Source organism: Colias croceus, chromosome 15, assembly GCF_905220415.1.
Source record: "Colias croceus chromosome 15, ilColCroc2.1".
NCBI classification, from domain to species: Eukaryota; Metazoa; Arthropoda; class Insecta; order Lepidoptera; family Pieridae; genus Colias; species Colias croceus.
Window position 1 is genome coordinate 10010001 of NC_059551.1, and position 24006 is coordinate 10034006.

A 24006-nucleotide genomic window follows, 5' to 3' on the forward strand; every position below is an offset into this window, starting at 1 on the left:
GACAACACCTAGGTATATCAATTACCATCTACAAATTAATAATAAGACAAATAGTTGAGATTTGTAATTTGTATGTTTCCAAAAAAATATATTTATTACACTTTTTCTTCTACACTTTATTAACTCAAAATTTACTTCACCTAATCTTCCTCATACCTCTAAGTCAACTCTGCAAATAATCAGATATTAATTTATCAATTACAATTTACAAGTACCAGAGAAATCACTACGCGTCTACTTTCTCCGCAGAATGTAGGGTACAGATACGACTACACGAGCGAGTATAAATAAACATTATTCGTTACCACGGCAATCGACTGCTCTAAGTCGATTTTTTACTTAGAAATATCATTACGGTAAACGATTATTGTACTGAGTATGTATTTGGTGTGTGATCGAAACAAACATCAACCAACAACTCTTCGGATGATAAAAGTGCGGAGTAGGTACGAAAAATGAGATGAATTAGCGGTATGGTATGGGTGTTCAATTTAGAGCAATAATGATTTATGAAAAGTATCGTCATTAATAATTTATGTCTCTTATGTTCAATTTATAAAAACACATGAAGGTATAGCTTGGCTCTATTTTCCCGATACTATTTCTACTGATAAATTAATAAACACATTAAAGATAATAAAATAATCAACTATGTATTTTAATGAAGGGATAAAGTCAATTAAAGTGATGAAAACGAAATAAACTTTCAGTTGATTGGATCTAAAGAAACCATGTCGATACTATGAAAGATTCAGAACAATAGCGATAAATACAGAGTGATACGATTTCTAATTACCGAATTTGTATCAGCACGCTAAAATAATACTTAATTCCTTGTAAAACAGATTAAATTGCAATTCGAGTTCTCGTCTATACGCTGTAAAAAATGGGTGTAAGCTTATTTGGCCCGCTTCCCACGATGTCTGTGCTCCTTCGATAGGGCTGTCACAAATCAAGTTTCTAGGCCTATTTATTTGATTAAACAATAATTGGTAAGTTTTAGATTTACAGTCATCTGAATGATTAGTACAATATCAAGACAAAATAAAATAAATATGCAATTTGGTAAATGGTACCATATTATTAAATTAAAGGAGAATGGCAAACTTCCATAGGACTCTGGGCCTGATCGTTACACTGATGATTTATGGGTGATTAAATAGATAAAAATATACAGACTCTATGAATATAATAATTATAGATCTTTTCTATGGGATAGCAGAGATATTGGGATATTGATTAAGATCAATTTTGAATATAACGTTACTAAAGCCCTTCTGCCATTAGGTACGATACTTCTAGAATACGATACTCGCGTAGAATACTACTTAGATATTTGCTGGCTACCCGATGCTCGCATATTATGCGACTGAAAAATGACTAAATTCATCATTATTGTGCCTCGTTTTTGTGGACCGACGTTATAATAATAATAATTCATTTATTTATTGCAACAATAGTTACGTCATTATGTCGAGCAATCAGCAATTCCAGTGACGAAGAAGCTCTTGCAGTTTTTCTTTTTTATAGAAATAGAAGACGCCAACGTAAGAGTAAGAAGTACTGGATTCATCCATATATTGAAAGAAACATAAATTGTAGAGTTTTTGTAGCCGAACGAGAACCACAACATGATGATTAGGTAGGTATCTTTATCTTTCTAACGAAGAGATACGCGCGAGAGTCGAGACGCGATGCAAAAGCGACCGACACGGTGAGTAGTGCTATACTAGTCGCGGACGTGTAGGATACCAGTAGCGTAGTGTGCGAGCCTACATAAAAATGTATGTGAGATACTCCGCGGCGACTAGTCTCCGAGACTTGCAGGATACTTGAATCGCCTATGCGTATCGTAATGGGAGAAGGGCCTAAAACTTCACTCAAATGTCAAACAACAAACATTAACAAATCACCCATCACTGACACAATTATGATTAATAATTTGACATTTTATTAATGGCCAGCTACCTTAATAAAAATGTTATAATTATTATTGATTAAGTAAAACATGTTTTTATTTTACAGAATGATCTAAATAAATTAAGATATGTGTTAAAAATAAGTTAAGTTTTGCTTCTGATTTATAAAGCATTTGAATTCAATAAAATTAAAAATAAAATATAGACATTCATTCGTATTAATCGATATATTCGACTTTTTTACTCCTGACAACACTGACAATCTCTGCTTGATAAGACCGGTAGTCATAGAAATCTAAATAACAATGCCGGTAGTGAACACATTATCTTTTTTTTCAAAGATTTGTTTTCCCATAGAATCAGAAGTAAATATTTTACCAAGAATTACTAAAAATAACATATTGAATTTTAAATATATTATGATTTCTGTAACAGTTAGGCCCAGTTTCGCCATTCTCCTTTGTTTTAATAATTATAAGAGAAATTCATGAAAACAAAATCATATTCAGTGAGCAAATATGTGTTACATAGATTTACTTTTTCGATTTAAAGAACGCTTTAAAAACTGGAATAGATTATGATATTATTTCTTACTGTCAGAAGTTAATAGTTATTATTCAAAATAGTTTGTTTGAACGAGCTAGTCTCAGTAACTACTGTTTAATAGTGTTTTTTTTTTGTAGTTGATAGCCAATTTCTGAGGAAGGCTACATGACTTATGACATAACGTGGTAACCACGAGAAGCGGAGCATCAATAAACAATATTGAAGAATCTTTCGAGAGCAGACGATGTTGCGTGGGTAAGCTAGTCCGTTATAAATTGGAAAGTTACGATAGGTACTTAAGGGAAAAAATAAATAAAGGGATATCCTGAACATTGTGGCTTTTCACTTTCCAATTTAAAAGTTAAATTGGATCAGAATATTTATTTCTTAAATAAATAATAAAAATAGACTACGTTTTACCATATCGGCTAATAAACTGTCCTAATTAATTAACTACATTTCGTAGCCAGGAAGTTAAACCAAGCTAATGGTTACTAAGCAACATATCTAGGCCTTGTTCAGTGAAAAGCGGCCGGTAGCCCTGCGCACGCGCATGGTCCAGGAAAACGTATCCATTTAAGGTACGGCTAGCGTTAAGATGCACAGCTTTCTGTGTCAATGAATACAGGTTTCCTGTAAACTGTTATTGAGTATCGATCTTAGATTATGCGTCTATGGAATTGTCAGGTAATCTTATGTTTGGTTTGATTGACATATTATGGAGATGCTACTGTTACTCCTTGATGGCTTGTAAGAAAGTTTTGAGAACGTGAAATAGCAGATTGCCTTTACCGTCCTTAATTTGCAAAATGGTTAGGTAAAGGTTGAATTTTATTAAAATGATTGAATGAAGTTAAGTTTTTATTCGTAATCTATATATATTTTAGTATAAACATACTTTTTACTCTTATTGACAGTAAGATCATTGTTTAGGTACTTTCTAATATTCTTCTTGTTACTGAAAATTTTTCAATAAAGTTATAGCGTATCTCATTTCCTTTCTTTTGATCTAGATAATGAGTTATAGTTTTTCTAAATCTTAATGGTAATATTTTATTCCCTATCTATACTTCTTTCTCCAAAAATTTCCATATCATCTCTTTCTTCATAAACATAATGCCGATTGTATGTTTATTTTTCTATGATTGAAAGGTACCAATGCTTATTAGTAATTGCTTACAAGTAACTATATTTAAGTATCAATTATCTGCATTTTAGCTTAAAGAGCTCAGTAACCTCAAAAGCGAAGACATTTGCCATTTGCCAATAAACATATCAGTTATCTCCACTCATAAACGAGGTAAAGCATTGTTTATTAGTTTTCAAACATTTTACGTTAACTATGCAGTATATTAACTAGGTAATAATTATTTTCTTCGTGACATATATACCCTTTTAGTGTCTTCATTCTTGAAAATATGTCTTTGTTTCTGATATATTTTGTAACATAACTGTTTTATTACTGCATGTAGAACTGCGAAGTAAGTGAAATAATTATTTTTTAGATACCTTGGGTTTTCTATATGACATTGATTTATACTTGCCTTACATTACTAATTTAATCACAAATTTTAACTTTTTTACAAAATAATCATCAAAACAGGGGTTGTTTATCAAAGAGAAAACTTCTAAATCCTAACTTTTGTGGAGAAATGCTCGAGAGCCAGCCACTCGCGTCGGATTATTTGACGTAAATTTCACCACTATAAGAAGACTAATTATTTATACTTACGCACAACAAAATCAAAGTATTAGTATTGCGTGAAATGTATGTTAGTAGAACAATATCACCGTAAAACACAAAAATTATACAATCTTCTCAAACACCAAGCACTTCCATATAATTAACACTCACCACAAACAGAAAGGCGATCGCGAAACGCATTTCTCTAAGAAACTTTCACTGTGAGCACGGTAACGTTCATGGTGACGACCGCACACCACCGCGTCTGACAGACGACTGTGGACCGATCAGCGAGGTCTGATTGTGAATGTCAAGGACTGATTGAAGGTGCAAGAGCAATGATCTTGGCACCAACTAGCAGCAACGGCCCTAGAGGTGCAACAGGCTTGCAGGTAAAGGCAGGCGATCAAGGTGCAAACGGCCTTTCATGCGCTCTCCCAAAATTATATTACATTAGTGCTCAAAGACAGATGGAGCAAAAAGACGTCACGTTTGTGATGAATCTCATGTAATTTTTAATTATTTTGAAAATATTGGAAAGACCACGGAAACGAACCAATTTATTTCGAACAGTGACAAAGTGACAACCCTGTCACATAACTTAGATCCCTAGTTCCTAATCCTAAATTGAATTTTGTTAATATTGGGATAGTGCTGTTAAATTGTGGTTATAGATTGTTTATACCGGCATAAAATACCACAGTTAACTATTATACTAGTAAAACAGGAAGTGATCATTCTGTAAGGAACCCACGTCGTAAAATGTTATTAATATGGTACCTACTAAGGTGCAGGGAGAGAATTACTAGTACATTATGTTTAGAAGTTTCTTTACTATGTACTATCTATCATCATACATGCACATACTATGTATTTTTGTAAAAAAAAAATATTTTCACCATAATATTAACACTTATTAACCCTATAAGAATTTGCATCTATGTATAGGTTTCCTTATTTTTAGTTATTGACATGTAGAGTAGTACATAATATAATATTACTTAATACTACCAGATAAATCGGTAGTATGAATATAAACTAAACATTTGTTAACATTACGGTATATTGAGAAGCAAGGAAGCTAATATTTGAATTTCATGGCTAATTTACGTTGCCAATTGTTTAAACATTATTACTTATTGAGGAATCATCATCATCATCAGCCCATATACGTTCCCACTGCTGGGACACGGGCCTCCTATGAGGGTACAGGCCATAATCCACCACGCTGGCCAAGTGCGTGTTGGCGGATGACACATGTCGTCGAACTTTTTAATTCTTCGACATGTCGGTTTCCTCACGATGTTTTCCTTCACCGTTCGAGCAGTGGTGATGTTACAACATGCGCAGATAAATTGAAAAATCAATTTAATTCCTGCGCGCTCGCCTGGTCTCGAACCCCGGACTTATCGATTCGAAGTCCGAGGTCTCACCACTGAGCCACCACTGCTCTCATATTGAGGAATATTGAGGTCGTTCAATTGTATAAGATAGGCATTTAATACCCTGTTGGTATTAAAATCGACATACTTAATGAATACATATAAAATATGTTTATTTATATTTTATAGGGTGTTAAATAACCCTGAATAGATAAATAAGGTATAGTTGATCAACAACCATATATTTCTGAAACAATCGGTAACTCTAGGAATACTGTTCATATTTCCAGTACTTAAATCCAATAAAATAATAATAAAACCATAAACATTATTTTCAATTTCAATAAAAAAAAAGAAAAGCTGTTAGTTCCGACGTAATTATATACCAGTTCCACTTAATTAGCAAAACTATAGCGTTCACAGACCGCAGTATAGAAAAATTAGGTTCGCCGTCAAACAAGAGTGTTGCGAGTTGCGATTGAGTGGGTCACTCGGTAATCGCTCGCTACTGTCTGTATCAAATGCCTTCGTCTCTTTCTAATATATGGATAACCGGGGCAGGTGAACGGGACGGGTGTTAGCTCGAGCCCGTTATACCACAACGATAGCTTGAATGAATATGGTGTTTTCTCCGCGCCAAAACAATGACGCGTTGCGCCGACTACATGCAATGTTTAAATCAGAAGGGCGATTTAATTATTTATTTAATTAGTGCCGTTGTTAAGTCGTATGCTGCTGCCGCTTGTAAACATTTATTGCAGATTTTATGGCGGCTATTTATTTGATGTCGTGTGTAACGGCTTCATTTGTGAAAAGTACTGTTAATTCTCTCTTGTTTATGGGATTGTGTGAGATTTATTCCGGTTATAAACTTTTTGCTTGCTATTGCATTCATTGTAATAAATCGCGGGGAAAAGTGTTATAATGTACGTATGTATCGAATATTATTAATTTCTGAGATATTTTTGATGATTTTTTCATATCATACAATGATATAAAACTAACAAATTATGAAACAAAAAAGAGAGGTACCTAGGTATAAGATATCATCAATGTACGAATCGGTTTTTAATACCTGAAAAGTGTAGCTTATTTAAATCCTTCATTAGTTGTAGCTTTATTGGTATTCTTCTTGTCGCTTAGTGTAATGGAGTTAGTGTTCCGACTCTACTAGCTCATATTCTAGTTACTAAAGAATGATTGCTCCTTCTTTTTCTTCTTCAGTCATTCACTGCAATAAAATAATTTTAACGTTGGGTTGTCTGCAGGTTATAAATAAAAATAATGAACGAACAATAAATTATATTTGCATCGGCAAATGTAGAGTTTTTTAAATCTATCATAAGATGATTTGCTTTTCTTTCTAATAAAAATAAATAATTTATTTTACCTATTCATTATGTTTGACCACATTTGACCCTGGGTCTTCAACTATTTTCATTCCATATTTCAATCATTTCATGTTTCAAAAATATACATATAGAAGGAAAGACTTAGGTACGCATTTATAATATTAGTAGCGTTTAGCTACTATTATGTATTCTGTGATATTAGTATCTTAGTATTCATATCACGTCATGTTAGTGTCAAAATTGATACCCAAACAAAAAAGCGCAAACATGTTTGCCGTCCGTACATATTCCGCAACCAAAATTGCAAGGTGCGAAATAATATTTGACATGGAAAGTATCCTTGTGAAAGTTAAATATTGATAGACGGTGAGTGCAGCTCGCTCAGTGTTTGTCCGCTTTCTATTGTAATGTGGGAGGCTGGAGTGTATCTTCTTATTATGAGGAATTAATCCATACAATACTATAATATATAGGTAATACTATAAACGCGATGGTAATTATTCTATATAGAATAATTACCATCGTGTTTATAACAATACATACAACCGACATATGTCGGTTTTTCTGTCTCCAATTTGGATTTGGATGGAATTTTGTAAAATGTTAAATGGTATTTTGATACCTTTTTTTTATAGTGGGCAATCTTCTAAAGATACCCACGGCCCCCGGGGAAGGAGCCGTGGGTTATGTCGGATTCTTACCGACTAAAACCCCACTGTGTTCCGTCGAGCCGCTTTAATGATGGGGCCGCGGGTATTGATTAGAATTCTTCCGAATAGGTACCTGAGAAAGGACATAGAATAAGTTTTACCCGGAAATTCCACGTGAATGAGAATTAGTGGCTTTTTCTTTTACTACACGGGCGAAGCTGTGGGTGGAAAGCTAGTATTAAATAAAATTTCTATCGCTCAGTGATAGTACTTTCAAAATGGATTCAGCTGTTTTCGAATGACCGATTTTAACGATTGCGAAGTATCTTAAAACTACTCGACCATTTAGTAATTTTTGATACATTTTATCTATTATAAATAATTGGTTAAAATAATAAATATGTACATTGGTTAATTTTGTTCCGTGCAAGTACCGTATCAAATATTGTATAATCAGTGAACTTCAGTAAATAAGTAAAGTCCCTATGAGGTATTCACAAAATACAAGCGTGTTACTTGTTACGTACTTGTCTCTCCTATTGAAAGTCCTCTCCTAGTTTAAAATGAACGCAACACTTAAACAAACGACACTGCTTTGACATTTGCTACAAAGCCACCTTGTCAGGCTTCCTCTTCAATACTCTGCAACACAGCTCTACAATAATCCACATTGTCTCTCTATTGTCTCTATGTAGAGCAAATTCTTAGAAGGCTAAACATCGGATGCAATTCTGATTGAAATGTTACGATGTATACGACGATTGATACTCTGAGTATCATATCTATACATATAATAAATCTGTAGAAGGGTCAATTCTGTACATTGAAAATATTGAAAAAATAATTACTGTACCGATACCAAACCCAGATATGTGATTAAAAAAATTTTTGTCTGTCTGTCTGTCTGTATGTGAAGGCATCACGTAAAAACTAACGGTTCGATTTCGATGAAACTTGGTATAGTTATACCTTATTATCCTGGGCGTAAAATAGGATACTTTTTATCCTAGAAAAATACGTAGAAAAAAATTAATCTTAATTTTTCAGTTTTTTCCATAGACTTTGTTCCGTAGAACCGCGAACACACGTTGCGTATTCTTATAGGCCGAGCCGTATTTGGGTCCAATAGATATTTATAAGATGTCAATGTCAGAGTTACTCAAAATGGAGAAAATATAAACCATCCACGCGAAGACCGACATCCGCGCGGACAGAGTCGCGGGCGGAAGCTAGTGAATAATATAATCTATTGTTGTATTCTAAAGTTTTTCGTAATAACTAGAACTCTACTTGGTATGAGCGTTATTTATTACAACTAAATTTACGTATTTTTTGTAAATAAGTTCAGGGTTGTGTCTAATATAACACGCACACATGCTAACCTTCACCTGAGCAAAATATTATTTTCACGCACACATTTAAATGTAGACACTTTTGTGAAGAGTGAATGTATAGTTGGTATAGCCGTGGTGAATTTCGTGTTTACAGTAACATTCGCACTATCGTATCTGGTGCAATGTGCAATATACTTGAATGCCTTCATTTAATAAATATTATTATACACTTTAAAATAAGTGCAGGTTAAGAAACCGGTGCGAATTACATCTGTGAGCACTTTCACTGAGCAAACGAAATCACCATTTATCGACTTATTTACCTGAGAGAGGCGAAAGTCGCGTAATAAGTGCCCGGGATTTTCCAGTGCGATTAAATAAAAGACATCTTATAACGAATCATTTATTTTTAACCAACACGTTTCGTAGTTTCTTGAAAAAATCTTCAGGGTTTTCTTCATCCCACGAGTGATATATCTTCGTTTTTAATAAATACTTTAAGGTAGTTGTGAGATATTTGCTGTCGACCTCACCTTTTTTTATCAACACGACGGGATCATAAGGCGAACCATCGTCTAGAAATAGTCTATGGTATTCAGCCAAATGCGTTTCCCATCTACACCATTGCGATTTAGCAAAACTATTACTTATTATCAAAATTATATACCTACTTTCATTAATGCTACCTAATATAGACTCAGATATAAAAGAACCTATTTCAAAATCTCTTTCGTAAATACATAATTTCAAATAAGGCGGTGTTGACTCTAACTGGGATATCATTTCTAAAACAAAGTCTCTGTCGTCGTTGCAATATGACACAAACGCATCGTATTTGTATCCTTTCGGTTCTTTCGCTTGGAGGGATTTCTTTATAAATTTACGACCTAACGCAACTTTCGCTAAAAATAACCAGTATCTTATATAAATTCTATATTTATACAATAATATTATTATGAATAAAAGGAGAGCAATTGTAACTAATGATGGTGCTGTCCAAACTAGCAACATCATATTGGAAATATTTTGGTAAACTAAACAACGAAGACTTTTTATAGAAGCAATATAGTCGGCGACTCTGCGGTCTTCCCAAACATCAGGGCTGCTGCATACTATATTAGAATTGGCAAAGTATTGCTTCAATATGAGAGAACCGTTCACTTGTAACCACATGTAGGTCTTGTACATTGAATTGCAGTCACAAACGAATAAATTATCAGCAAGATCGATTTCCACTGTAACGTTGCCATTCTTTTCTAATAAATAGTTGATGTCTTCGATCATACTCAAAGTGAAATGCGTTATTTTGTTATTCATTAGATACAACTTTTTAGGCTGCACTCCGGAGGCTAAAAATAGGGGCTGCCACCACGACACAAACAAATTTTCACTCAAGTCCAAAACTTTTAAAAGTTTTAGTGGTTTTAATAAAGTTGGTGTGATATAAAATAATTGGTTATCAGAGAGAATTAAATGTGATAACTTTGGCATCATTTCGAAAATGTTATCATCGTCGTTGAATCGTTTTATACCACAATTCTTCATTATGAGTACTTTCAATTCGTTCAAACCCTCGAATTTGGCACTTGTCAGATTTTCATTTGCAGTCAATGGATTGTTCTTTAAATTAAGGTACTCCAAGTGTTTCATTGGCTTAAATGTTCCGTTTCCGATGTGAAAAATCGTACCATTCTCCATATTGAGGATTCTCAAGTTGCTAAGCCCAATAAATGTATGATTAAATATATGTTTCATTCTATTAAATGCTAGATTAAGGAATCTCAACTCCTTGCATTCACTAAAAACTCCTCGATCAATTTCGTAGTACATTGGTCTCGAATCTAATCCCTTGTTTGATGACAAATCTAGCAGTAGGAGCTGTTGATTAGATATATGCTTCAAATGAATGCCAGGTAAATTATTTCCACTCAGTAAAAGTATTCGTAATCGAGGAAACTTACTGGGGTGGAAAGCATCATGTCCGACTGACATGGCCAAAATTCTTCTTAAATCCATAATCTCTATGTTTGGCATGTATGGAAAATCATTATCGTCAATAACTTCGAATTGGTTGTCCGCTAAACTCAGTCTCGTGATTGATGAATTTGCAATGACTTTCATTAAATCTTCTGGTGGTCGTTTTCTGAATCCCATACTCGATAAGTCAAGATATGATAGGTTAATGTTATCTTCTTTCATACTAATTAAGAATTTTATAATTGTCTGTGAGTACAAGTCATTTTCGCCAATACGCAGCTCAGTCAACATTTTAAGCTTTGAAAAACTATTCGGATGAATAAAATCCAGCCTGCATAAATTAATATCAAGTTTCTTCAGTAATGTTCCCTCCATGGGATGAAAAGCGGTTTCAGAGAATTCTCCAAAAGCATTTTCGGAGAGATCCAACGCTTTTAAATTAGGCAGAATTGCCGGATTAAATGCTGGTGTTAACGCAGCAATGTTTTTAAAACCATTATTGATTAAAGTAAGATTGTGGAGTTTTATCAACCCTTCAAATGTTCCTTCCTGAATCGATTGCAGTTGAGTATTATACGAAATAGACAGTTGTTCCAGACTAGATAAGTTTCTGAATAAGCCTGGTTCTAAACTATGCAGTCTACTATTACCATCGAGTCTTAAGACCTTCAAGTTGTAATACGTATCTAGATCTCCGATTAATATTTCAGATATAATCGTTGTTCTTATAATTAACTCCGTGGACGTTCGCAAATTAACCTGAAAGAGAAAGTAAAATATATTAGACGACGGCATAAAAAGGTATGTATTTTAACAGCTGCATTTTATAAGAAAATGACTATGTAAGTTTTGCACTGAGGTATAGAATAAATATCTTTTTGGGTCTGTTTATATTTTGTTTTATAATAACCGCATTTATTTTATTCTTATTTGGTAAAATAATGAAACATAATGACATTTAAGTACTGTATATACAAGATTGTGTTGCAATTGATTCATTCACAGGTTAACCCTCGGAATTTGTGTTATGATAAGCTTATAGTTTGCTGGAGGCAATGCTATTGTACAAGTACTCTCAATAGACAATAAAATACGTAGTGTTTGTATTTTGATACTCTGTACGTATAATTATTTTAGTAAGATGTTTATCAAAGGCAAACGAGATAAACACGTTAATAGTTTAACTTTGGTAGAGTTAGATTTGGCTGAATAATAAAAAAACACGTGGCACTATTATAGCATAGATACTGGGTAGGTAATTTAAAATTTTATTATATGTATAGAAGACGACGAAAATGTTACTAGGTACAAACGTATATATATGTGCTAATTAGGTTTCAAGGTTTGTAATTTATTTATAAAGATTTAACTAACAAATATAAAATCTTACATCCGTTTCTACCCAATATCAGTAGACCGTAGATTTTAAGATAATGATGTTAGTTTGTTTTGTTTTTTAAATTTAATGTTGATTGATATTTCATTATTTATGTAGCGATAAGAATTAAGATGTTTTGTCCTGTTTATGTTATAATTATGATATGCGTATATTATTCACGTTTATTAAAATTAGAAATTGTTAAAATTTGTGCCATAAAAATTATTTAGATAATAAAGTCCGCGTCGTGACAACGGATTATACGAAATAATATATTTTTTTCTTGACATAATATGTTATATCAAAGTAATATCACAATAATATTGAGATCAAACTTGGCTTGGGTCAAATAAACCTTATGTCTTTTTGCTTATTATTAATTAATATTTATTGTATCGTAATAAAAAAATATCCGCAATGAATATACAGACAATGCAAATAAACGAACGAACGGTTTTCAAAAAAATTTTTTTTCTTTATTTTATGTATTACGGATATGGATAGAGTAGAGTAACATAATAATATTATGTATCTACCTAATTCGAGTCAGTCATTTTTTAAAAACCCGAATTAAGCTGGAGCTTGTATCTAATCTGTGGCGGATTGCAGGATTACAAAGATTTTGGAAATTAATCTCGAAAGGCAAAATATGATTGTTGCAAACATGACTACAAAATACCAGACAACAACATTAAAAGGCATATTACTTAATATCATTATCTTATTTGCTTTTTCACTTTCATAGCAATAATATCATAGACGTGATGTATAAGTATATTAAGTATGTATAGTTCGAGTAATATCGAGAATATTTCTAAGAAAATACTTATTATTGTTGTGCATTAACTTGTAATTGACTAAATACATACTGCACATGCATACGCGCCCTATGTTGTTCATATAAACACCGAGATTACATAGATTATTGATGTTTTCTCACATTTGATAACATTAAGCGAAGTTTAGGTACTTCATCACAGTAAATTTTCCAAATATTGTACTAGAAATTCTATAGAGAGATAAATATCTATTTGGGTTTCATGATGAGTCATTTCAAGTTATCATGCTGAAAATTACTTTTTTGTGTAAACTTGTGTGTCTCTGTGTGTTTCATTAACAATGTCATGTTAATAATAATCATTTCTAATATAAGTAGGTACCTACGGCTAAATTCGGTATGGAGAGAAGAATTGATAAATAATAAAGTTTATAGTTATTTATGGGTATTTAAAGTTAAAATACGAATTACGAGTACTACTAGGAACATAAATGTTGGATTTGTATGGCTGGATTTCAATCAGTCCGTTTAATAAACAGCATCTAACTAGATAGAAAATATTTAATTATCTTTAGTGAAATTTTGGATTTTGTTTGCAATTCTTTAGCGTCCTAACAGACGAACGGCAAGTTGTGAACGGCAGAGGCTACTTCAGCCGTCACCACCTGTCGACGGCAGTCGTCTAAGCGTCCGCGTCGGCTGCAGCAGTCAATCAATAGACACAACTTGTCGTTCGTCTGTTAGAACGCTTATGTTTTAGTATTCAGATAACATTAATTAACGAAATTGTAAACTTTGGGAATTTTTAAGTCAATATAGGTGTTCAGAATTTCCAAATTTTATACATATTACAATTCCAAAAGATACGTACTAAAGGGGTTTTCTTGCATTCGTAGTTCCCGAAGCACACAATTACATCTTTATTTTTACTGCCTCGACACAGGCAGCCTGATTTCCCGTCTATGCCCAGGTCATTGGGAAGGGCCATAGAGATCGCGTCCACTGGAGGAGTTAGGAGGCTGATGCTAATCTCTTCATAGTCTTGCAGGAGATCGGAATTCGCGTATTGAGCGTAGCATAACAGCAGCCAGAGGTATGTTGATAGCATTGCACGGTCAGGCTGGAAATTTAACCTTTTATGTTATTTATACGGTTTTTTTTTATGATAATTTTGAATGAGAGAGTTCTTCTATTGCGTTCAAAAGATAAAAACTCTATGTAACTTTTTTTTTACAAGATTTTTGAAATTTATATCGTGACATGGCAGTACGCAACTTAGCAGCCCGCAGCGGACAGAAAAGTTACATAAATTGGCAATGAAATTCAACGTTATTCATAATTATTTTAGGTGTACATTCTAGCATTATTATGTACATTGGAGAATCGCCAAATCATACATAATTTATTATATTACATTATACCTACTAGGTATAATTTTTAAGTTGGAAGTTTCTTGAGTTAGTGTTGTTGATATAATATATTATATAGCACCCGCTAATTGTAAGGTAAATAATAAATATAACATCAAAACTTAACAGTCATTGATTATTATAGCGTCTAGGTAGAAAATCTAAAAAAAATATTTTCCTAAGAAAAAAGTTTTTTAGTTGAATGACCTAACTAGGATACATTAGAGAAATTAGTCTTGTTTTTTTGTTATAAATTGTACTTAAATATTACTTGTAAGTCTATGGTTATGCTATCATGGACTATGGTAACATAAAAAAGGAAACGTGTATAACAATAATTGATGTATAAATATGTTTAGTCGTAGTTATCTTATCTAAGCTGTCATCTTCTTAATTTCAATTGTAAGAACAAATAATAGACCGTAGTCCGTATTGTCCGTAACTTACTGCGTAAAAATTGTTACTTTTTTTTTCTTTTAACTTTTTTAATTGTATGTTTTGTGTATTATGCATGTAAAGTCTTCTTCCAACCGGTGCGTAGATTTATTATAAAGATTATTTTTAAATATTTTAAGTAAGTAGGTTAAACTACGTATGTTTGATCTCTCCTTCCGCGAAAAATTTGTTCTCAATGTTAACATCTTTTATAATCATTCTCGTCGCTTATTTAACTAAACTAATGTATTGTGCTAATATTTATTACCCTTCAAGTTTGGGGAATGTCAAACTCAATGAAAAATGCTTTATCATTTCAATTTTTAAGAATCTATATCAATCTATATTTTTAGCGTAGGCGACTATAATATAGGTACCTATGTAGTCGCCTATATGTTTGATATACAACAAATTAGTTTTATTTTTGAGCGTTTCTGAACTACCATTCAATAAGCAAATTTTATATAGCAGCGATACTTATAGATCGTAGATGTTTTAAAGAAATATGCCATCATAGTGCATGTTATCCCAATTATATCTACTGCTTATCCTGGCGTCTTGCTACAGCTCTGCTCCAAAGATAACCAAAAGCCCAAAATTATAATCTACTAGTTTCCGCCTACGACTTTGTACGTGCATCCCCGTTTTTCCCCGTTCCCGCAAGAATTTGGAGAAATCCTTTCTTAGGGGACGCCTTCGTTATGACATCTACCTGCATGCCAAATTTCAGCCCGATACGTCCAGTGGTTTGGGCTGTGCGTTGATAGATCACTATATCAGTCACCTTTGAGTTTTATATATATAGATTTAGATTAAAAATTTCAGCGAACTTGTTTATTTTTTATTATTTTATGGAAGAAGAAGAAGTAAGACAGTAGACACGTCATCCGACGGAAAATGCTCGTATGTACTATGATATTTTTCCATCAAAGTCCTAGAATATTGGGATATAGCTATATTTATTTAACATTTTTAATAATTCATCTAATATGTATTCATTATTTACAAACCAAATCTCACCTTAAATCATCCAAGTCGCGTCAACCGTTACAGTCTTTGATCCTCAACAGATAGAGCAGTTGTATCTTCTGTGGCCATGCCATTTATTACTCCTTCGTATTTCCCATTCACACGTAACACACATACATCCTATACAGTATACACGTTCCAAAACTAGAATAAATTCCGTATTATATTTTTGGTGTAACTGCCTCGCGACTCGCGTCCGTTTCGTTGTATACTTTCTGCTAAAGACGGCATTCCGTCACTACTGAGATAATATTTGCATAATGTGATAATTTTATTGTGATACGCGACACGTTCTCATAGATTTTGGCGCCTATTTCACGGGCCGTTTTTCAGCACATAATATTATATTGTAGGTTCAAAGTACTTATTACGTCTGTAATCTTTGCGATAGACTCTGGCTGAAAATTGTAATAATAAACATGTTAAATGATACCATAAACATAAACCTTCTAAAATCCTTGTAATCATTTTGTTTTGTACTTGTATGATCGTATAATATGTGAACTGCGCAGGCGTTACTGGTATTTCCATTTTGTATATCTATTTACGTGACGCTTAAAATGTAATATACTTGCATGCATGTTTTTAGGTTTTATTTTCACTGGGATTTTATACTAATTTGTTGTTAGCTCTTTTTGAAGTTGCGCGACTAAAACCATAGGAGCATAAAATAAGATACCTAGGTTCTTAGTAGACATTTATTTATCACCGACTCAGACGTATGAATAGAAGATGTTACATAACATTTTCATATAAAAAACCTATTCGTTGCGCACCCGCTCCGCTTTGAAGACGCTCGCAATCCGCTAGTGTGATATGGCCCTAAATTAGTCTGGTTTCATAATGCACGCTTTTTAACAATAGATGGCGCTGTAATTAAAGTTGTTTCAATATCATTATAATTTTTATATTCATTAAGACTAATAAATTTATTAATTATCAAAATACCTATTAATTTCTTCTTTGTCCAGTTCTGTTGAAGCTTTTTTTCAAAATTTTTTATCTGGTTAAACTTGAATGTAGAATGTTTTGCCGCTCCTTATTAGAAAGGTACTGTGAATTGATGACGTCATTAATTTACTCCTTTATATACCTATCTACTTACTAGATCACAAATAATTAAGGTGACTTTTCAAATACTGGATAAATATTATAACAATTGTATAAAATAATAATGCATTTGTTTTACAATTTAACTAAAGAGTTATTGCTATCTGATCTTTTGAAAGGAAATTTCTCGAAAATATGAGATTTTCTGAAAAGTAAATTGGCTCACAAGAAAAACACATTTAGTGTACAAATTATTTACGAACTTTGTCAAAATAAAAATCACCATATTTTACGCTACAAATAAACTGATACGATTGCACCACACTGCGTGCAACGCTCGACAAAACAGCGGAATCTTTCGAGATTATTATCAATAAATAAGATATCCTTTTTTACATGGAGTAACAGTTACTTGTCATAGTGGACGCGAGTTTCCGAGAACCAATACCCAATAAGTGATAACTGGATTAATTGTACGCATATGTCGGTGTTTTCTTGTTTGAATAACGATATTAATTGTTACTGCGGATTTACTTGTATCGCTTTTCCCGTTGTGAGATATGAATTAGCAAAAGTCCATGTTTTTGTCATTCTATGCAGTTAAAGGTCTTGCAGAAGTATTGTTTCAATATTTATGTAGAACTATGAATTGCTCCATTAACATAGCGATTTGATCTGATTATATAACTAAATAGTAGTCGCTTTTCAGGAGTATGGTCACCAATAAAACATAAAACTGTAACGTGCGTAGATAATTTAGTTTTTTGCCATGAAAATAGACATATTTTAATAACAGATTTTACTGGGTCTGTTCCCTGATATGCTGACATCATTCGAACCATACAACTATTGTAGTTTATCGTAGGTAGTTATTACCTTTTTTGAATTATTTTTTATATATTTTCCCTAATGTTGAAAGTTTTGTCTACGTGTGTTTTTGGTAAGCATAAAAAAATATAGACGTACCAGTCGAATTCAGCATTTTGGTCGTATTATATACTTAAATACACCACAAGTATTCCACAGTATTATATAATATGTACCATTTAACGTGTTATTACATTATTTTATTTACATGTGAGTATTTCAAGCTTATCTTACGTAAAAAGAGATAACTCAGAGTATTTGCATTGTGTCTAGCGGAGAGCCCAGAGAAGATTATTTTTAAAATAGCCTAATTTTATGATTAAGATAAGTTAATGTGTAGGCTTTATTGCGGATTATTATATTATATTTTGATGAAAACACAATACAATTATGTTCGATTAAAAACACATAAAATACGTGCATAATAGGTACTACAAAATATGTTATGTTTTTTTACAGAAATAACGAATTTTCACCACTAATTTATTTCATTCATAAAAGTAGATTCATTTCAACTCCAACAAATATACACACATCTCATTTCATATAATTTATTCAACTATCCACAATTATTTAAAGGGGAGACGGTAAAGCATTTGACAGATTCTTGATGAGCTCATCCATTTGGATGAGGTTGATCCTGGCCTGCCGGGCTACCTGACCTTCGGGTAGCTCTGGAGGCTCGTGACGGAGAAGGTTTGCTGATTCCGCCAGGATCTTGCGCGATTCCTGAAGAAATTTAGAATATGGAGTGGAATTGTAAAAGGGGAATCAATGTCTCTGTATTTATATTTTACTAGCTTACGTCCGCAGCTTCGGCCACGTTGTCTAAAACTTCACTTTAACATTATTTTAAATTCAAATTCAAATTTCATTTATTTACAAGAATGTAGTTACAAAAAAGGTGTTGTTACAATATTAAGGCGCTAATACATTCTACCCACTATTTGGGTGTGCAAATATTTAAATGGAAATAAGTTAATTAAATTACACTACACCAACACTACACAAATTCTTCGCGTCACTATTGTTAAACGTCACTAATTCCTTCACAGATTCCGCAATGTAATAAGTTCTTAAATATCATAAAATTGTTTCTCCATTAACCATTTCGTCAGTTTCTTCTTAAATATTTAAACATTCAGATATCTATTTAAAAAAACGGCATCATTAACTGTTGCGTAGTTTTATAGATATAGGCAAACATAATATAGTGGGAAGCTACTTTGTTTATATTATTTAGTGATGATGATAAATGCCAGTTTGGATGATATGAAATAAATTAAACTATGATTAAAAGAAAACCAGCTCTACAATTAATTTGAACGTAAATAACTTAAGTACATAGTAGGTACCTAAGTATTGAATATAGATCAGTTTAGACAAAAGATTGGCCTTGTTATTCAGCAAACAGAAATAACATACCGAAACATAACCCAGCATGACCAAGGGCCCGTCCTCGAGCGACTTTCTGCGACCTGTCTCCGCGACCGCCGCGTGCAGCTCGAACAGCAGCGAACCTCGTAAGCGAGTTTCAGCTGGAAGGTATAAATAGATTCATTAAATAAAATTGAATTTGTACTGACCTAACTCGATGAAAAATCTAATTTTATTTTAGCTTGAGTAAACAAAATACCAAAACATTTTAAATACTTCGCTATTTTCTTGAATAGGTACCTAAATTTGTTTCTTGACCTTTTCATCGGCATATGAATAATATAATGAAATTTTAGTTAAATGATTAAGATTCCGATGTCTTATTATGAAATAAAAAAAATATTATGGTAATTCATCAAAATGGATTCATTCTAATACTGAAATAATTATTTATTTCTATTTAATCAAGTGATAACATTGTGTTTTCGATGTATTAAAATAACGAACAAAGACAACACTTACCAGGTGCCAGTATCTCCAACAAATTGGTGATCTTCTGGCACAGCTGCGTCTTCAGCAGCAGCCGATCTTCCGTCACCCCCGCGAGGCCCGTCTCGTCCTGCTGCCCCACGAGCTGCGCCAGCGCCAGCCCCACGTCCGTCATGTAGTAGTGCGACGCGTGTAAATAGCTGCTGCAGTGGCTTATGAACCTGGAAGAATTTTATGTTTGTGGAATGACAGATCTGGGAAGGGCATTATTTCGTAGGGGCATACGGTAATTTCATGGTTGACCATAATAAGTAAAATATCTTGAAATGAGACATCATATTATCTATCCTCAACATCGTTCATTAACGATATTCATGAATAACACTTTAATTTGGTTGAAAATGTAATTATTGAAACGGAAATAATAAGAGAAAAAGAAAAAGAACGTGCGTGACGAGCACACGTGTCAGAAGTTAAACTTCATTGGCAAGATTCAAAGATACCAAAATCGTCGCCTTAATCCATAGGGTGGCGGTATTTCCATGAAACCTTGAAAATTACTCCCAACGCGCCTAAATAAGTTTCACTTTAAAAACAAGAATCATTGCTTGTGTCCTGCGACACAGATCTTACAATTATCTGGCCGCTGAGATAGTCAGTGTAACATGTGACATATATGTAAACATATTATCATGTGACACCAAGCATTTCACTAATTTACTCACTATAAAAACAACTCAATCTACTTGAAAAATTTATAAAAGTTAGATACGTAATAGTACAAACAGTACAAACGTACTTTTCACAAGCATCTGGGTCTCCCTTCGGCATAGCGCTCAGCTCCTTGCCAATATCCTGTAACAGCTGCTGTATGATGGCATCAGACACTGCATCATCACAGGTGGAACACTTCCAGAACTTGTTGTCCAAGCCGCGGGTTTTTGGGTCTGGAGATATTGTCTTATGTAGGATCGGAACGATGAATGTCTGTGGTAGCAGGTAGCCTCTGCAATCCCTGAAAATAAACGCATGATAGGAGAGGATAATTTTGTTTGATGATATCTTTTGAAGATTTATGTAAAGAGTTAGTAATTATTAATTTTAAGGATTAATGAATACGTTTTTAACTTTGTGCTTATTTTTTGAATCCTCCTAAGTATTAAATATGTTACTTTTAAGTTTTAGGAGTACTAAAAGTAACTCAATAGATACATATCTGTTAAATAGACAAACGCAACTCTTTTTAAAGTAAATGAAAAACAAACATTACGTTTTTTATAGCAATATGACTAATCAGGAAAACTCACTTCTTCTTACACTTAACAGCGCTATACATGGTCCCGAACTCGGTGACATCAGAGCACCTTTCACACGTGCACTCGAAGAACTTGCTGTCAGCGAGGTGGTGGCGGCGCGCCTCCGTACCCCATAGTGGGTCCGTATAGCAGACGGTGATGTGGGACCCAGCGGGGATGTTTGAGCCGGCGCAGAGGATCTAGAAAACGTGGTCAAAGTAGTCATACGTTGCAAAAGAAAATACGTTAGCATATCGTACATCATTAAGTATGTATCAAATACCTAAGTGTTGGAAATGATATTAATATTGAATCCTTTACAAGAAAAAATAATATTAAAACTGTATTGAATAGTAATAACTTACAATATCTCCATTAGAAGTGAAGCTCTTGTTACAATTAGCGCGGCAGTTGTGCTCTACCATGGAAATTCTGTCGAACACCGCCACGTATTCCGGCTCTAGGAGGGGCACTTCGTGGCCATTTATCTGAAAACAAATATGAGTATTTAAAACTTTTTTATAACGTTATAGTATAATATATCGTATATAGTATGTATGAAATATAATACTTAATATGAAAAAATAAACTCTTTTTAAAAAACGCAATTGGTATTTTATTCTCCCGGACATTAAGGATATTGCAAAAGTAGGAAAAATAATGTTTCGCTTAAAAGCAGACGAATTTGCGTCGTTCAGGTATTGATAAAAAATACGATTAGTTTCGATACAATATCAGCATTAGGAAATAATTAAAATAAGATCCATGAAGATGTAAACTTTTTGCATAAAATTACAAATATTGTTTGCATAATATTACGCAAAGAGAGTCAATCTCATAATACCTGTACAACCCCACAGCATTTCATAATCTCTTCCTCACTGAACACCGTCTCCAGTTTAAAGAACTTCCAAATGAACTCCAATATCATCTTCCTATCATTATTCCACTTGTCAGTATCCCGTCTCTCCTCACAATGAGACTGCAGCGCCTGAAGCTTGCTCCAGAGCTTCTGGTTGTGGTCCCGCTGGTACAGGCAGCGGAGTACCGTGATGCATTGGTAGTTCGGGTGGGGTGTGCCGTATGTTGATATTGTTACCTGAAGAATTTTAATGAGGCATGATAAATAAATATTTATTTATTCAACTGTGTCTTTTATTTATCACCGGTGAAGAAAACAATTAACATAGAGAGTGTGTGCTCGCGCACACGTGTCAGATGTGAAACTTCTTTGGCAAGATTCAAAGATACCACAATCGTTACCCTTCGTTACCTTACTCCATGACGTTACGGTTTTTACTTGACACAACTGAATGATATTAATGTCAAGAAATAATAGTAATTAAACTTTGAAAAATGTTATCTGTACATATCTTTATTTCAGCTTCAATAATAGTAAAACTTCTAAGTAAGATAAATACTACATTAGAAAAATACAATACCTTCTCTCCTCTGCTTTGTGTGAAATAACATTCGGGTACATGCACGTCTTTTTGAGTGCACTCTTTGCTACAAAACGGCCAGCCGCACTTTTCACAGGACACAACTTTTTCCTTTTCTAGAAGCTTGTAGCATCCGAGACAAACTGGTGGTGTAACCTGTAACAATAATCAGACAATAAGACATTGGAAGAGATCGTAAAAAATAATATAAATAATTAACGTAACGTGTTCGACTGGTAAGTGGTAGATATGTAATGAATTAAGTATTAAACAAATGATCAAAAATCACAAACCTGCGCCGGACCCGTGATCAAGGGTGCCTCACTCAATATAATATCTCCCGCTTTAATATTCTTGGTGGCTTCTAAGTACCTCCCATACTTGGGGTCCTCCCGCACCCTCGCGGGGGTGCAGCGATGCTTGTGCACCTTCCAGTCCTGCTTCTGGTGGTCCCGGGAACAGTAGTGGACGGCTTGGCAGTTCGAGCATTTATGCTCTGTGGGTTCTAGGCAGATTGCGCAGCAGCCGATTTCTGACATGGCTGGGATACGGTGTTAAGAAATAATTAATTCTCAATTATAAAACTGTACATTTAAATTATCTTTTTATGATTCTACTCGATGTTTAAATTGAGTATAAAATTGAATAGAATTTATAATAAATTTGTATAATAGTAATTTTCCTTAATTATATTTTCAATAAATTTGATTGACTGTAAGTATGTTACTGCACCTATAGTACGCATGTAGAGTTTAATAATTATCATGATGTAAATAAAAACGCCTGAATAAAATTAAATGTAAATGTTCTGTGCTAAAAACTGTTCTGAGGTTTCATTTCAATACAAATATCATTTAAAAATTCGATATCGATTATTTCTTTGGCCAATCTTCATCCTACACCTTTACTCTCTATATAATTATTTTTCGCATACGAAATACATTCCTCTATTTATTATATTCTTATATTAATAATTCTCAAACACACTTACCTGCTATATCAAACTAAGCTTTTACGTATTACAGGTCAGTAATAACTGATAAAACTGATAAAAAATGGAATATAAGCACAATAGTTCCCGTAATAATCCCGGCTGTCAACTGAATAGAGCACGATGCGTACGCGCATGCTTCAGTTTATAAATAAACCCTGAAACTTGACGCGGTGTATTGGTAGCAATGGGTATTTTATCCAAAACGGGGGCAGTATTTTTGATTATATTGTGTTCTTTAGCAATTTGCTTTATTGTTTAAATTTGACAGTCAATACTAAACGGAACGGAACGCGTTTAGTACGGGTCGATTTAGTTTCCGTTTCTTATGCTGTTCTACAAATATTTTATGGGCACAATCTAAGGGCACAATACTCATTCTACAGTATATATTATGTGAATCAATCGCATGGCTATAGATTTTTGGAACGAATTTATGTTTAAGTACGTGTGTAGAGGTGAACTCTATCTTTAAATAAATAAAAATAAATAAATAAAATCTTTATTTGAATTCATACATAAGTTTGTCATATTGTCTGTCTATATCTGTACGTATTCTTGTTGTTTTTCTCGATAATTAATTTAGGACGCCAAATTAATATTTTTGCGTGCGAGTTGAAAC

At 33.3% G+C, this 24006-nt stretch overlaps 2 protein-coding genes across 4 annotated transcripts in view; both read right to left on the reverse strand.

Annotated features, from left to right (window-relative positions):
* LOC123698037 (protein spaetzle 4) overlaps positions 1–16101 on the reverse strand; it is a 21942-nt gene extending 5841 nt beyond the window's left edge. Inside the window, exons 1-3 of one of the 3 annotated variants that reach the window (XM_045644625.1) lie at positions 15865–16101; positions 13872–14120; positions 9257–11603 (exon numbers count right to left, since the gene is read on the reverse strand). In XM_045644625.1, coding sequence (XP_045500581.1) covers positions 9267–11603; positions 13872–14108 — 2574 coding nt within the window. In that variant the 5' untranslated portion in view covers positions 14109–14120; positions 15865–16101 and the 3' untranslated portion in view covers positions 9257–9266. Of the gene's footprint in view, positions 1–4320; positions 4424–9256; positions 11604–13871; positions 14121–15864 lie in introns of those variants that run through there. The other 2 variants (XM_045644626.1, XM_045644627.1) reach the window with 2 other exon arrangements.
* Positions 16102–18329: 2228 nt separating this feature from the next.
* LOC123697914 (SET domain-containing protein SmydA-8) lies at positions 18330–23487 on the reverse strand. Its single transcript, XM_045644486.1, has 10 exons — positions 23385–23487; positions 22687–22934; positions 22394–22549; positions 21796–22050; positions 21317–21439; positions 20964–21151; positions 20456–20671; positions 19690–19877; positions 19216–19328; positions 18330–18519 (listed from the first exon to the last, which is right to left on the reverse strand). Exons 2-10 carry the CDS (start codon positions 22930–22932, stop codon positions 18364–18366), a joined length of 1641 nt encoding a protein of 546 aa, XP_045500442.1. The 5' UTR covers positions 22933–22934; positions 23385–23487; the 3' UTR covers positions 18330–18363.
* Positions 23488–24006: the final 519 nt, after the last annotated feature.

Coding starts and splice junctions, on each gene's coding strand:
- LOC123697914 (XM_045644486.1), bottom strand. CDS start 22,932: ATGTCAGAAATCGGCTGCTGCGCAATCTGCCTAGAACCCACAGAGCAT. Junction 22,051..22,393: donor CACAAAGCAGAGGAGAGAAG/GTATTGTATTTT, acceptor AAAATTCTTCAG/GTAACAATATCAACATACGG. Junction 19,329..19,689: donor GTTGGAGATACTGGCACCTG/GTAAGTGTTGTC, acceptor TATACCTTCCAG/CTGAAACTCGCTTACGAGGT.